The 14,799-nt window shown below is 51.9% G+C and overlaps 1 protein-coding gene across 1 annotated transcript; it reads right to left on the bottom strand.

Annotated features, from left to right (window-relative positions):
- Nucleotides 1-1,609: 1,609 nt before the first annotated feature.
- Nucleotides 1,610-6,034, bottom strand: LOC119102834 (serine/threonine-protein kinase 11-interacting protein). The gene is made up of 6 exons (XM_037226286.1): nt 5,951-6,034; nt 5,293-5,656; nt 4,291-4,484; nt 3,765-3,933; nt 2,323-2,481; nt 1,610-1,755 (listed from the first exon to the last, which is right to left on the bottom strand). The coding sequence occupies exons 1-6, from the start codon at nt 6,032-6,034 to the stop codon at nt 1,691-1,693; spliced, it is 1,035 nt and encodes a 344-aa protein (XP_037082181.1). The 3' UTR covers nt 1,610-1,690.
- Between the last annotated feature and the right edge of the window lie 8,765 nt (nt 6,035-14,799).

Raw genomic sequence — 14,799 nt, 5'->3', positions numbered from 1 at the left:
CGGCACTGCCGAGGCGCGCTGCTACCCACCCTCATCGTCCTAGCAGGACTCGTTCTCCCAGGACAGGTCAGCGTCGCCGAGGCGCGCGGCTACCCACCCTCGTCGTCCTCGGAGGAGGACTCGTTCTCCCAGGACAGGTCAGCGTCGCCGAGACGCGCGGCTACCCACCCTCGTCGTCCTCGGAGGAGGACTCGTTCTCCCAGGACAGGTCAGCGTCGCCGAGACGCGCGGCTACCCACCCTCGTCGTCCTCGGAGGAGGACTCGTTCTCCCAGGACAGGTAAGCGTCGCCGAGGCGCGCGGCTACCCACCCTCATCGTCCTAGCAGGACTCGTTCTCCCAGGACAGGTAAGCGTCGCCGAGGCGCGCGGCTACCCACCCTCATCGTCCTCGGAGGAGGACTCGTTCTCCCAGGACAGGTCAGCGTCGCCGAGGCGCGTGGCTACCCACCCTCATCGTCCTCGGAGGAGGACTCGTTCTCCCAGGACAGGTAAGCGTCGCCGAGGCGCGCGGCTACCCACCCTCGTCGTCCTCGGAGGAGGACTCGTTCTCCCAGGACAGGTCAGCGTCGCCGAGACGCGCGGCTACCCACCCTCGTCGTCCTCGGAGGAGGACTCGTTCTCCCAGGACAGGTCAGCGTCGCCGAGGCGCGTGGCTACCCACCCTCATCGTCCTCGGAGGAGGACTCGTTCTCCCAGGACAGGTCGGCGTCCCGGCTGGGGTAGAGGCTCTGCTCCGGGACCGAGGCGCGCGCCGGACTGGAGGCGGCCGCCGCCGGCTGCTCGGCCCCCACCGGCGACTGGCGCTCGGCCGACGGTGGCGCGCCGCCGCCCGAGTCGCTGTCTGAAAACACACGGCCGCGACGCTGAGCATGCCGCTCCGGTCGCAGCCTGCTGTGCTGGAGTCGTGACGGGTGCGGCTCCTGGAACAGGCTCCTCGTTCGGCCCAACTGACATGGGGAAGCCATATGGCAAATGACCAGATAGTCCGCCTGGTTTGGGGCCGCCGCGTCGCAGGATTGCACGGCACGTGGACCCCGACGAAGCTGTGGGATGTTGGTTCCGGGCAGATCCGGGTTTGTTTGGCATAAAGTCATGTCTGTACCAGAGCCTCCAACGTTTCCGGTAGCTTCGAGCTTGTTCACAAGAGTACAAGAATTGCTGCGCATGTCTAAAAGTTAAACAAGCTTCAAAACTTTTCGAGGATTCGAGCCTTTGACCCACAATCTGTAAGTTATAAGATCCGTGCAATTGGACGCCCCAAGCTAGAAGCTACTCAAAACCTTCTGGCTTTGATAAGAACGTGACAATGTGCCTAAAGATTACAAACCCTTTCTCGTGATCAAATAACACCTGATGATGTGCGCAACAGTCATCCGCCGAAAATTCGTGTCAGCTATAGCTGTAACAACTAACTGTAACACTATCGAAAGCAATACTGCGATTAATCACTCAATTTTTACTCACACCAAGTGTCGAACATCTCGTAAAACTACAAACAATGACTCTCTACATGAGCCGTCTACGGGGCGGGCCGGGCCTGTGGCCCCCACCGGGGGGGGGGGGGGGGGGGGGGAGGGGCAAGCGGGCCAGCACTGACCGGCCAGGCTGCCGACGGTGAAGGTGGGCGGAGGCTGCTCTGGCAGGCCCAGCAGCTGCTGCACCAGCGTGCCGCCGCGGCTGTGCAGCCAGTCAGGCGCCCAGCTGCTGGCGGAGTCCCTCGATCTGCTCCCGCGTGGCCAGGTGTGACGGTAGCTCTGCTGTGACGGCGAGCGTCAAATCGCAGTGATCACGGAGCCGCGCCGCGCACCACAGCACAGACAGATGTACATGTGACAGCCGAGGCCAGTACTTCGAACGGGTCAGAGCGCACAGACGCTGGTGCTAGGACCAGCCCAGCGCATACGGGCCTACTTAGAACGCCATCACTTTCGTGTGCTTGAACTGCAGCGTTGCGTTGTCATATTATTTGATAATTCAGACGTCAGTTTTCAAACAAAATGCATGTCTGTTAAGTGAACAGCAAGGCGGAAAGAAGAAGCGAACAAAAGTGAAAGAAAAGGACGAACCACGCCACAGTTTATGAAAACACATCACGTCTCGGGACACAGATCATCCATAACAGATCTGAGCTCCAAGATGATTAGGGCGCAAGGGCCGCGCCGACGGACCGGGTCATTTTACGCGCACATCCTGCGCTCTATGAGAGATCTACAGACATCTAACAGCTGATTTACGAGAAGTCTCCCATGCGCTCCGCCACTCTGAGCAGCCTCTGCACGGCCATGAGAGCGGCGGCGCTCGGGCGGGAGGCCGCGGCGCACCTCTGCCGTCGAGGCTGGACGTCTGGTCGCTCAGGCTGCCGGACGTGGTGAGGACGGCAGCCGGCCGGGTCGAGCCCAGGTCGGAGATATCGGCCAGGTTCACCCGCGAGCGCCTCTTGGTGCGCCGTCGTCGGGAGCCCGGCGTACTGCCGCCAGAGCCTGCCGGGCCGACCGGGGACCGGCGTAAGCGTATGCGCCAGAGGGGTCACGGCTTCTGTGCGTCCCAGACTGCCCCACGCACCAATCCATGCCCAACGGTATTTGGCGCACTTGAGCACTTCAGGAGCGATTCCACTACAGGCAGCAAACAAGCGCGCAGCCGCAAGCACAAACACCTCCGCTACAGGCCCGCAGACAAAGTCCATGCGGACTAGCGGTCCTGGTTTAAAGTCCATACTCGTCCGATCAGCGCCAGAGACCGCAATATGTCCAGAATGAGGTTTGCCATGCATGTGTGAATGGGCTGAAATAGAAATGCATACGGAAGAGCGTAGTATGCAAGATATCCTGTAGCCTTTGCCCAGGGATATTTCATGTACGGGAAATAACGCGTAGCATTCGTGGACCAGACTTTGGAGACGCACGTTTGCAGAGAGGGTACGCACCACTAGAAAACATGGCAGATCGACACGCAGCATTGGAGCATAGCGCAACGAAAACCAACCTCAGAATAGACTGCTGCGCATTCGGATTCTTCTCCCTAGGCTAAACGTGCACATGAATGCCTATTTTTCACATTTTTGGGTTTAGGTTACGTACGTTCCCAAAGTTTAAGGAATTTTGGAGGTGGTTGATGATCGCGGTAAGTGACGCCCTCATCTAATACTCTGTGTCGGACTTTCCTGACTCAGTAACCTGTATTTTTCTTTTGTTTTGCAGCACTCAACACTGAACTGTATATGAGGTGCTGGGAGCTTGGATTAGTAATCTTTTTTGATATCTTTCAGTGGTAGTGCCTGCGCAGATATAGAGAATTTCTGGATTCGCGTGCCTCATTTTAACGTAACATTTTTGCTAACCCTTTCTGAATCCTTGCCACGATGAGGATGAGCGCAGCATCAAATATCAAGCACCGTTAAATACACACGTTCTCTGGCACGACGCCGTTTACCCAGCATCCGTTAGATAGCCTTGCCAGCACACACCTCCTTGCATATAAAGGTCATCGACTCAAACAAGAACTTTGAACTGACAATCCCGAAAAGCCAGGAGCTGAAGACCTTTTTTCTCATATCTAGCGGACGAAAATTCTAGCCACGCGTGCCTGCTGCCAACAACACGCACCACCTCGCAAGGGGACAACCATTGGCACCTCAGTACCAAGCCAGTTTTGCTGGCCCAGTGGACCACCCGTCACGCCTTGTCACAGCGCATGACAACAGGGTGAGCCGCACCACACGCCGGGACCGAGCGACGCCGCCTGAACCGAGGCCGGTGCTGACCTATGGGCGGCGGCCGGGTGTCGAGCGAGCCGGGCCGGGCCGCGCTGCTGAGCGCGGTGCGCACGGGCCCAGGCGACGGTCCCGCGGAGGGCAGCGCCGGCCTCGTCGCCGGCGCACGCTGGCGCGGCGGCAGCTCAGACCGCTCCAGGCGCCAGCCGTCCAGCCAGAACTGAAACGCGGTGGGCACGGGCCGATGCACAGGGTGAGGCGAGACACGCGGGGGACGGAATGAAACAGCCTGCACCGAGACACGCGCGGGACGGGCCGGCACAGGGCGAGCTGCAGCACACTGGGGACGGAATGATGTAACCTGAACTGAGACACACGGCGCGGGCGAGCACAGGCAACCCGAACCGAGACACGCGGGGGACGGACCAGCACAGGGCAAGCTGTAGCACACTGCGGACGAAGTGACACAAACAATTGTGGCTAGCCAAGCTGTCACTGTGGAGCCAAGCAGAGCGTAGACGATATCCAAGAGGTTCTTACGATGCCGGCTGGCGCCCCTGCGGAGTCGGTGCAGTACCTGATCCGTCTGGCAGAGGGGGTGCAGGGCGCGGGCGGTGCGGAGCCGGTGGTCGCTGTAGCAGCACAGAGGGTTACCCCGCAGGTGAAGTGTCCGGAGCCGTCCGAGCTCCAACAGCGGCCCCAACAGCGCGTGCGACAGCAGGAAGTTGAAGCTGACGTCCAGGTGCTCGAGCACCACCATCTCCTGCAGGCCTGTTAGCAGAGGTCGGGCGGCGTCACGCGCAACCGTGGCCAGCGCACGGTCGGGCAGCAATGCAGGCAGCACCGGCAACCGACGACAAGTGGAAAAACCCCGGATTGCTGCCGGGACAGTGCCCCTGACTCAGGGAGACTTCCCTACACATGTACGTCGAAGGACGAGTTTCGGCGGGGGAAGCCTTCAAATGTCCAAAATTGCAGCATAGCTCATATCATCCTAAATCACAACATCCAGTGTTCATAACATCCAAAGTGCACCCAATTCCGCTCCGACTGGCGGAATTCATGGCATCCAAGCTCGCAATATCCAAAGTCATAATACCCAATGTTCGTAACATGCGGCAATCACGACATCCAGTTGATTAGCTTAAATCGACTGTTTTCAAACCTTTGGACGTCATCAATGCTGGACGTTATTAGCTTTGGATGTTGCTGTTGGAGGCTGCAGCCTTGGGTGCTGTGCTTCTCCCCTGCCCAGGGGCTTGAACGATTTTTGGATGGTATGGCGGCAGGACGTTGCGATTTTGGGTGATTTGACTGTTACGACGTTCGGATGTTATGAACTCAAGATGTTTCAACACGCATCCTTTGATGGGCCTTATCGCTGTAATGTGTGAGCAGGCTTTCTAGTTTAAGTGCATCGTATCAACCGTATCTAAGTCGGTACTGTACCCATCCACTGGAACCTGCAAACATCTAGGGGCAACATCAGTCAATCGCACGCTCATAAGGCAGCGTGCACAACATCTTTTAAAAACTCACTTTGATAAAGTTATGAGTTGCAGTTCAGCAATGGACCTACCATCGAGTGACTCGAGCTTGTTGCTACTGAGCGAGAGCCAGCGGAGCGCCAGGTAGGCGGGCATGCAGAGCTGGGGCAGACCGCTGAGCTGGTTGTGTGCCAGGTTGAGGTGCTGCAGGCCGGCCAGGTACTCGAGCCCGTCGGTAGCCACAAGCCGGTTCTGGCTGAGGTCCAGCAGGCACACGTGCGGCACCAGGCGCACCGACTCGTCGAGCGCCTCGAAGCGGCAGCGCGTCAGCCGCACCTCGGTCAGCTCCTCCCAGAGGAAGGGCGAGCTGCCGTCGCCGCCGCAGCCAGCCAGCAGCTCGGCCAGCGAGGCCAGGCCGCCAGCGCAGCTCAGCGCGCGCAGGTAGGGCCGGCGCGCCTGCAATCCGCGCACCTCGCTCACCGGCACCGCCTCCAGCTGCAGCCGCTGCAGCTGCCGGAAGGCGGACAGCTGCAGCGGCCCGGCGGCGGCCGAGCCGGCCGTCACGCACAGCCGGCGAGTCAGCTGAGCCACGTCATAGAGGAACTGCAGGTCGAGCAGTGCGTCACTCTGGACCAGCGACGAGCCGGACAGCGCCTCAAACTCGGCGCCGCCGCCGCCGCCGCCGTCGGGCGCGATGGCGGCGAAGTTGGCGTGCAGCACGCGCACGGCGGCGGCGGACAGGCACAGCGCCGCGTCGCCGTTCAGCAGGCGGTCGCAGGTGTCCCGCAGCGCCGCCGCCGTCCGCGCGATCAGCTCCCGGTCGTCAGCTGCCATCATGGCATGAAGCAGGGCTGGGCTGGCATCTGAGGCAAGATGCCTGCTGAGAGCTTGTCGAGTGCCAGTGTTGACAGGCTGGTGCACAGAGCAGTAATCTGCTCTCACACTATTGGCCTCATGGTGTGTCTGAAAAACAAGGTACTATTTAGTTAGCATTTATGTCTTTTGTATATACATTTATATCAATAAACATATATATATATATATATATATATATATATATATATATATATACCAGCTAGCTAGGTGCCAGAACCTGAACAAGAGTTAGAGTTCATTATATATTTATCTGTCTTACCAGACCTTGATTAGGTACCTTACCTACATGTCTTAATTTGCAGACAAATCCTGACCAAGACTAACAGGAAAATGCATTGTAAGCATTTTAATCCAAGCATGGTTGACTTCCCCATTGTATTTCAAAGCAATATGTCCATTCTTTAGAGCACTGTTAATTCAATAGTTGTGGACACAGACAGAGCTGGTAATCCTAGATCTGCCTCTGTCCATCTCTTAGTCTAGTCTAGATTATGATGTGCTCGGCTTATTCTAGGCTAGATTTTGAGTTTGGATAATCCTTTCAATTGTCATACCAGCCTAAAATTAGTACAAAAAGACAGTTACTTTTAGCTACCTTGGGGACCTGGCCATGAATGCTTGGCTTATTAGGTCCTTTTATATTTCAACTATTCTAACTATGCATCTTTGTAGTCTAGAATTCCCAAGACTGAACTAATGAGTTTGCAGCAGGCCAGGCCAGTTCTATATGGACCAGGGCATTCAACTGCGTCTTTTTACAGAAATTGTATCAAAAATACTCAATGGTTCACAAATGGCACAGGTAAGCAGAGCCTGCTATACATTTTGCAGGCTTGGGCATTGCAGGATGGTCTTATTTAGGGGAATTTGAGCAGCCACTTTTGGTATTCCACAAATTTGTTGAGCGAATGTTGCGACCTAATTTACTCACAGCATTCCCACATTTATACTCTTACAACTTTGCTTTTATGTGTTGATCACAGCTGATGGAAAACATCCAACATTCTATCAAGCTGTATGTCAACAAAACTTGTCTGGCTGTCAAATAACAACATCAAATTTGGTTTGGCTGCTGGCCAGTCTGCAGGGCATGGCAGATTTGGATGAGATCTCATTGGGGCAAGGTTTGGATACAACTTCTAATTCTTGGCAGCAAATAATTAATTTGGGAAACAAATTATTGAATTACAATGACTGCACCACCTGCCCTAGGACATACAAAACATGGCATGATCACCAAAAAGATGACCAGATATAATATTGAGTCATGTTTTCAGAGGTAAGAAAGGTTCAAACTATTTATCCACAAATGGAACAGTAATTCTCATTTGGGGCAGGACTTTGTCTCCCTCAAACATCTTGTTAGCATGGTTGTGATGGTTTGCAGATAGGGTTTCTGGTGCACCAGGCACGTGTCAAACTCAACCTATGAAACAATGGCGATCCGCGTTCACAATGCACATAAAAAGGATTGCATTTACCTGGCACCTCTGTCACGTCCGCCAAAGTATTTATCGCCAATTGCCAGCTCGCGCGGGGCTAATGCCCTTCGTACACAACACCACTGTTCTCTTCAAGATAGCACAATATAGCCAAGGCTCACACAAACATCAAGGCCATCTGTACTAAAATGCTGACATCGTAAGGCCAAGATGTCAAGGCACCAAAACAACTATTTTATATGCATTGCGTAGCCAAAAGTGCATCGTTCGGCGCAAAAGACACATCCAAGAAATTCGTCATCTATTGGGTGATTTATCTAGAGTAAAATTTGTCAGATATCAGACGTCAGGTGTCAGATGGTACAAGAACTACCGTCGTCCCCTCCAAGAGAACGGAAAACCAGAATCCAAGATACGAGAACTTCTGTCGTTCCCTCCAAGATCTCGAATTTTCGTCAGAGATGCCCTAATTAATCACGTATAGAATCAGGACTTCTTCAAGAAGTTCAGCATGGGTTTCTCCCGAAGCGTTCCTGCATCGACCAGCTATTAGAAGTTATGGGAGATTGGAGCGACGCGGTAGAGGCTGGAGAGCCGGTGGGCGTGGTGCACCTGGACCTCAGCAAAACCTTTGATTCTGTGCCTCATAAGCGTCTGCTCTTCAAGATCTATGCCTACGGCGTGAGAGGCACCTTGCTGCGCTGGTTTAGGGCTCTCCTTACCCACCGGATGCAGAGAGTGCGGGTCCAGGGCTCGAAGTCGGATTGGATCGACGTCATCAGCGGTATCCCGCAAGGATCAGTACTGGGGGCAACGCTGTTCATGGTCTTCGTGAACGACCAACCAGATCAAGTGCGAAACGTGGTCAAGATGTTCGCGGATGACACCATGGTCTACCGTCGTGTCCCGAGGCCCCTGACTGACTCACCTCTTCAGGTAGACATCGACGCCCCAGCCAAGTGGTCAAAGGTGTGGCTGCTCCCCTTTGGTGCAATTAAGTGCAAAGCAACGCCTATCGGGAGCTGCGACCCGAGACTGGCCCTCTTCTTTGGATGGCGCCGAAATCGTGGTCGAGTCTGCCGAAAGGGACCACGGGATCTTCTTGGATCATAAGCTCAAGTTCCACGAGCAGACGGCAAAGGCGATCTCGAAGACTAACCAGATGCTGGCGGTCGTTAGGCGGTCTTTTGGCAGCTTCGATGTTCACACGCTGCCACTGCCATTCGAGATCTTAGTACACCTGTATTTGCAACATCATGTATTGATGTGTGTGTGTATGTGTATTAGCAACATCATCTGGGGCCCGTTCAGCAGACTGGACCAGAGGCGGCTGACCGGGCTCAGCGACGAGCTTCCCGTCTTGTCCATGAAGTAAGGAGGCACCAAGCATGCCTTACCCTAAGAGGCTTAGACTCCTCCAGTTTCCCTCGCTGTACTACTCTCTTGGCACTAAAAAACTTCTCCAATTGCCGTCGCTGTACCACCGTCGTGGCATTCTTGGTCAATGCTCGGTTAAATTACCATTTTAACCCGGCAATGACCGCGGGTAGCGGGGGGGGGGAGATAAATCTACCCCCTTCCAATAACGTGATAATTTGAACACGCCTTGAGATGACGCTGCGAAATTTTCAGTACCTATTTATTGATTAATTCTACGTCTGGTGTCAAAATAACATTTATGAGAACATGATAGATCAGGCGTGAGGAGCGTCAAAGTGACGTTATGTTAGCCGATTTTTTAGTGCAGAGCCGTAGACCAATTGACACAGGAGTCGAACGAAAGAACATGCTTTACATCTGTCAACGGGAACTGTGAGCCAATTAGTCCATCATGCATTTCTTTGTCGTGTTGTTTCAATATTGCACTTTGAAATGTTGGTGTGCCAAATATCAGAAGTATTTATAGAAAGGACATCATTTTTTTGTCTCAGACTCAATATTATGAAGACATGACAAATATATCTTAGATACGACTATGAATGACGTTTGTATCAATCTTCAAGCAATGATCTGTAAAAAATGACTGGACTTATGGCTTGCAATGCATCACAGCGCGTGTTGCCCATGCCGAGGTAGGCCTGGGTGCGCAGCGGCGGGCGGCGGGGCTTAGGTCAGTCGCAGCGGCGCGTTGACGGGGTGGTGGAAACCGTTTATCAGTTTCACACGCAAACCGACGACCACGTGAGTGACGGCGGGGTTGAAGGCTATCAGGCTGCCCTGTCGGCAGGAATGAACTGTCGAAAAGAACATGGAAATAGATCCAACCGCTTATTCATCACTGAGATGACATTTGACATTTTTTGACATTTGACACTGATCATAAACAATTTGTGCAGACCCAGATTTATTAGGTCACTTGTATTACAGTCGCTCTCCTGGACAAACTCAGCTCCCGGCCACGCCCGGCCTTCCCTACCTCCCGTCTGCAGCCCCTCTGGCTAGCACAAGCGACCTCGGCCAGGTCACGTAGTCAATGCCCGCAGGCATAAACACAGCCGGCCGCGCCGGTCAACCGCTGACCGGGCCGGCTGAAAGCCGGCCCTGGAAGCCATTATCAATAGCCTTCTATACATGAACGAGCAACAGCCCTTGCTCATGCGTCTGATACCCATAATTGTAGCCAAGATATTCCGCTTCGCGTTTATATGGTTCAAATATAACGGAAATGACTAGACCAAAATAAACATATAGACCAAGGTTTCAGTTCTTATTTGCACGGCACATGACCTTCGTTCTAGGCCTTGTGCGGCGCGCGTAGCATTGGACACCTTTCTATGTAGCATGTTTGACCAGGGTGCAATGATTTGGCACCATGGAATTCGTTTCTTAATGAAGTGCCTTGAGGAAGCGGTCACACATTCCAACATAACGTTTTTATTATGTAACCTAGACCTGTGACCTGAATACTCACTTAAACTTATGTTTGATGTGTCTCCAAGAACGTACATCACGGCGCTATCAGTTGCAACCGAAAGTTTTGAATTCGGTCCAGCCGTTCTTGATATAAGCAAGGGATCAAATCTGCCCCCCTCCGCTCAATAGTGTGCCGCTGAGCAGCCCGGTCAGCACCTAGTTAAGTCAGAAGCTTCAAATTCCATCGAATAAGACTTGACTGGTATAAATGGGTCGTCAGATTAGGACAAGCATATCAACAATAAGTGCTTTTCATGCTTGTAATGATTCTGCTGGTTTATATTTTGATTGCTCGAATTACATGGACTGCTGCGGTCGGAGGCGAAATAAAACAGATCGTGCGAAGTACGGGCAATCTGGCGATCCTGGTCGGCGAGGACACCTAAACAGGATAGTAAACTGCTGACAAGCTCAGGAAAAATACCAACACACTCAGAAACCATCTGCCCGTCAATTAGTAATGTCAAAGAACTGCTATGAGCTGGAAATCCCTACGCTAAAAATAATCGTCCATCAATATAGCAGGGACTGCTGTTTAAACGACATTCTCTTAACCCAGCATATAGTTAGAAAACATCTTTCCGCGGACATCAGGCATCGCGAACGTTGCACGAACATCACGGACATTTCAGCCGATCGGGCCCTCACGCTCTAACACCGAATACGCGGTACTGTGCGTTACCGAACACACGCGGCTAGACCAAAAGCTTCCGATGACCGAGTATGAGGATAGAACGAAACTTTCCCCCGGACGCAATTGTTACCCACAACTTGAGAACACAACGTTAACATGCATAACCTAAACGTACATAAACGTACATAAAAGTACATAACCTAAACAACGTTGCTAAAACCGAGTCCAAAAACGGCATTTGTATGGCCAGCCTCGGACAAAGATTACTGGTATGGAGCAATCCTCACATCTTTAGATCCACATTGTTTTTCGCTGTTGCTAAATTTTTGCTGTAAAATTCGACTAACGCCGCATGTCGGTCTAGGGTATGCTTCTCTCGTGGTGTGTATGCTTTCCGTAAACGTTCATCTTCGGGGTGTTGATCAGACTGGTCAAGAGCGCTACGGTTTGTTTTCCTAGCATTTTGTTTCATAATCGCTACGCTTCGTTTGGACATGGAGAAACAAACCGTAGCGTTCGTGACCTTAACAAACACATTGGAGATGCACGTTTACGGAGAGCGTACACCACACAAGGAGAGCTGTTGTCTTGTGACTCGGCTTCAGCAGCGTTGTTTAGGTTACGCACGCCTAGAGACTCTTGTCTGGTCGTTGTGATGCACACTGACTCCCTCTGGCAAGTTTCTTCGCATCTTGACACTTGTTACGGGTCACCGAAGCAGTTCGGTTTAGCTGCCTATGCTTTGGGCATCCCTCAGCACAACATCGTTTATTAGGTGTTAAGATTTGACAGCCTGAATGACCATAATTTTTGTGATGTTTCCGCAATGTTCGTGATGCCTGATGTTCGTGGCACGTCACTGTTTGACCTCGTACTCGACATGGGTCATCGTAACCTTCAGGCTTATCCAACGATGTTTTGTGTAGCCTTTCGCACAAACTGTGACGTGTGTTTAAAGCTCGATCAGTACCTTTTTAATAGATGGATTTCTATGATCAGAGCTCATGCTAAACAGTGCCTATGTGGCCTCTGAATCCCACCACACAATTGCGAAATTCTAGGCCAACGGCAGAATTAAGTGGCGAAAGTTTAACGTACTCCCAATGCTCGGCACGGTCTGTCCTGCTCCCTGACGTCACGTGACCTTTAGCGCGGCAGCTGTCGCCGGCCGCAAGCCATAACTGTCAACGGCGAATAGCAAGCGCCTAAAGCAACTTCAAGCTTCCCCGGCACAGGTGCGTGAAACGGAAGGCGGGTGCTCTAACCAACTGAACTATTGGACGGACCAATCGCAATGCCGGCAGGGTGGTGTTTTATGACAGCGTCGGTATAGGTTCGGCGCATTTTCTGTATTTCACATATCATATGCTTCAAATATTTTTCTCTCTTATTTCCTCAACCCTGTGCACTCGTGACCATGAAAGCAGTTCCGAAACGTCGAGCTTTCTCGATGGGATGCACGCTTGCTTGAAAATGTTGTTTAACCAATACCTATCTGAATACTGAAGATTATTCATCCTCGGCACAAAATCGCCAAATTCATAAGGATGCCAATGAGCCAGGAGTTCAATGCCTTTCTTGATTACGTTACGCAAGGAGATACTCCACCAGACGTGACATAATCCCTCGCCGTGACGCAATCACAGCGTGACGCCGTCACGTCGGGTGGGGTCACATAATAAGTGTGATTATGTGGAGTCACACAAGTGCGACATCTCGCACGTTCGACGCCGAGTCGTCGCGTCGGACGTGTTCGCCAGAGGCAAAGACATATGCGGACCATGAACGTCGCGATGTGCTGGTCGCCAAAGTTAGAAATTGTCCTTGTTTCTTTGCTGACTTATTAGAAGCCACTTCAACCCCGTATGGGCAATTTTGGGCCTCGTTGACCTGTGGGTCATGATGCTCATATGAAGCACACGTACCATGTATGCTTTCCCTGGGATTGACTACAACGCGTCGATGAGTATGATTCGTTTTGATGATGCGATATAGTAAAGGGAATTTTCGGCAAGCAAACAGGGAAATTTTGGCCTTTGCTGGCCCATGTGTCACGAGCTCATAACCCACATTTTCCGGGTCTGACAAAATAACTTTTCGATGTGTCAGCATTTTCGTACCTTCCTACCATCGCGAGAGATTGTAACGCTTGAAGTACGTGTGAGCGCTTCGTTGAGCGATGAGGCGCCTATACCTTAGAATGTAAGATATGCCTGAAGTTTCACAAACCTTTATTTTGGGGTATATGGCAGCTTTATGGGAGTGTTCAACGTATATATGGGGGTTTGAACCGAAATAGTCATCTTGAAGACCGTTCCGTGCTGTTCACAGTCCTGCCCTTCTTTAGACTAAGCCCCTCTAGTATCTGCGCTACACGCCCGCGAACATGGGGAAAGATAGATCGGGTAGAGTATTTGAAGGTCACCTTGACATTCATGACGTCATAATTACGTCATTCAAATCCTGCCATTCCACAAGCCATGCGGCAATCGAGGCCATGAAAAATAGTGATTGTCGAGGCGATCACATCTGACCTTCGGGGGCGCGATTTTCAGACATAGCGGCAGTCGTCTGGCTCTCAATCAGTGTTGTGCAAGGTACAATGACGTTCTCAAATCACGAAGCACTGAAAAGTATATTTCCTAAACAGATAATTGTGCTGACTCAAGCGGTCTTTTCCACTTCAAAAGTGCATCAGTAGTTAAAAGTGAGCTTGTTTCATCGCATATGATGCCTGCTTCGTTATGTTCAAACGTAGAACATTCCCTTTAAAGGAAATGCTTCATATTTGAAGATGATGCAGCAGGTATCATATATGGTTAGATAAATTCACATAACTATGGCTATACTTTTAAGTCAAGGAGACTGCTCGAGACCACACAATTGATCTATTTGATAAATCCTCCAAATTCTCCTCGACAAGTCATTGTTTGGTTGCATCATCGTACCTTGCACAGCATTGATCGAGAGCCAGTTGACGGCTATTTTATCCGGAAATCGTGTTCACAAACGCTCGATATGAGCGACTGGAGAATATTTGTGCTGGCCTTGATCGCCACATGGACAATAGAATGACGGGATCGAATGACGTTATCATGGTGTCATGGATACCTGGGTGGCCGGAAAAAGCCTGCGCGAAATAGTCGGTACATTTTCGCGGGCGTGTTGCTAAAAAACTAGAGAGATTTAGGTCATAAGAAGGGCAGGACTGCAATTGCTGCCGAACGATCTTCAAGATGGCTATCCCAGTTCAAAACCCCATGCAAATGTAGAACATCTCCTTTGGTTCCGGCTGCCTGTGATCTCCACAAAAGCGCTGTTGTGCACATTCCTGAGTATATCATAGCTTGCTACAACGTTTTGGCCTTTTTCGTCTGAACGTAAAAAGAAAGTGGCCTATATTCGAGAAGGAATGAGAGCTTAAGAATAAATTAGGTAAATTAGATGACAGGCCACATCTTTGGGATTTCTCCTTCTCAACATCTGTTGAAAATCACAAGTTACGCTTAACAACAAAACATACATTAATAACAAAACTTGAGAAATCAGGTTGTTAAGACCGGTCGGCCTGCACAGGAATGCAGCAGCTGCCGGCGAAAACTCATGTCCGTGGCGTGGCGTCCTTGGATCAGATCCATCGGCCGAACGTGCGCCGACGACGACGCCGGCCCCCCCCCCCCCCCCCCTCCGCCGCCGCCGCAGGCCAAGTGTGTGGCGCAGTCGGTGGCCGCCGC

This window comes from Pollicipes pollicipes, unplaced genomic scaffold (genome assembly GCF_011947565.3).
Source record: "Pollicipes pollicipes isolate AB1234 unplaced genomic scaffold, Ppol_2.1 Scaffold_5724;HRSCAF=6776_pilon_pilon_pilon, whole genome shotgun sequence".
NCBI classification, from domain to species: Eukaryota; Metazoa; Arthropoda; class Thecostraca; order Pollicipedomorpha; family Pollicipedidae; genus Pollicipes; species Pollicipes pollicipes.
This window is presented reverse-complemented; position numbering and strand designations above follow the sequence as displayed.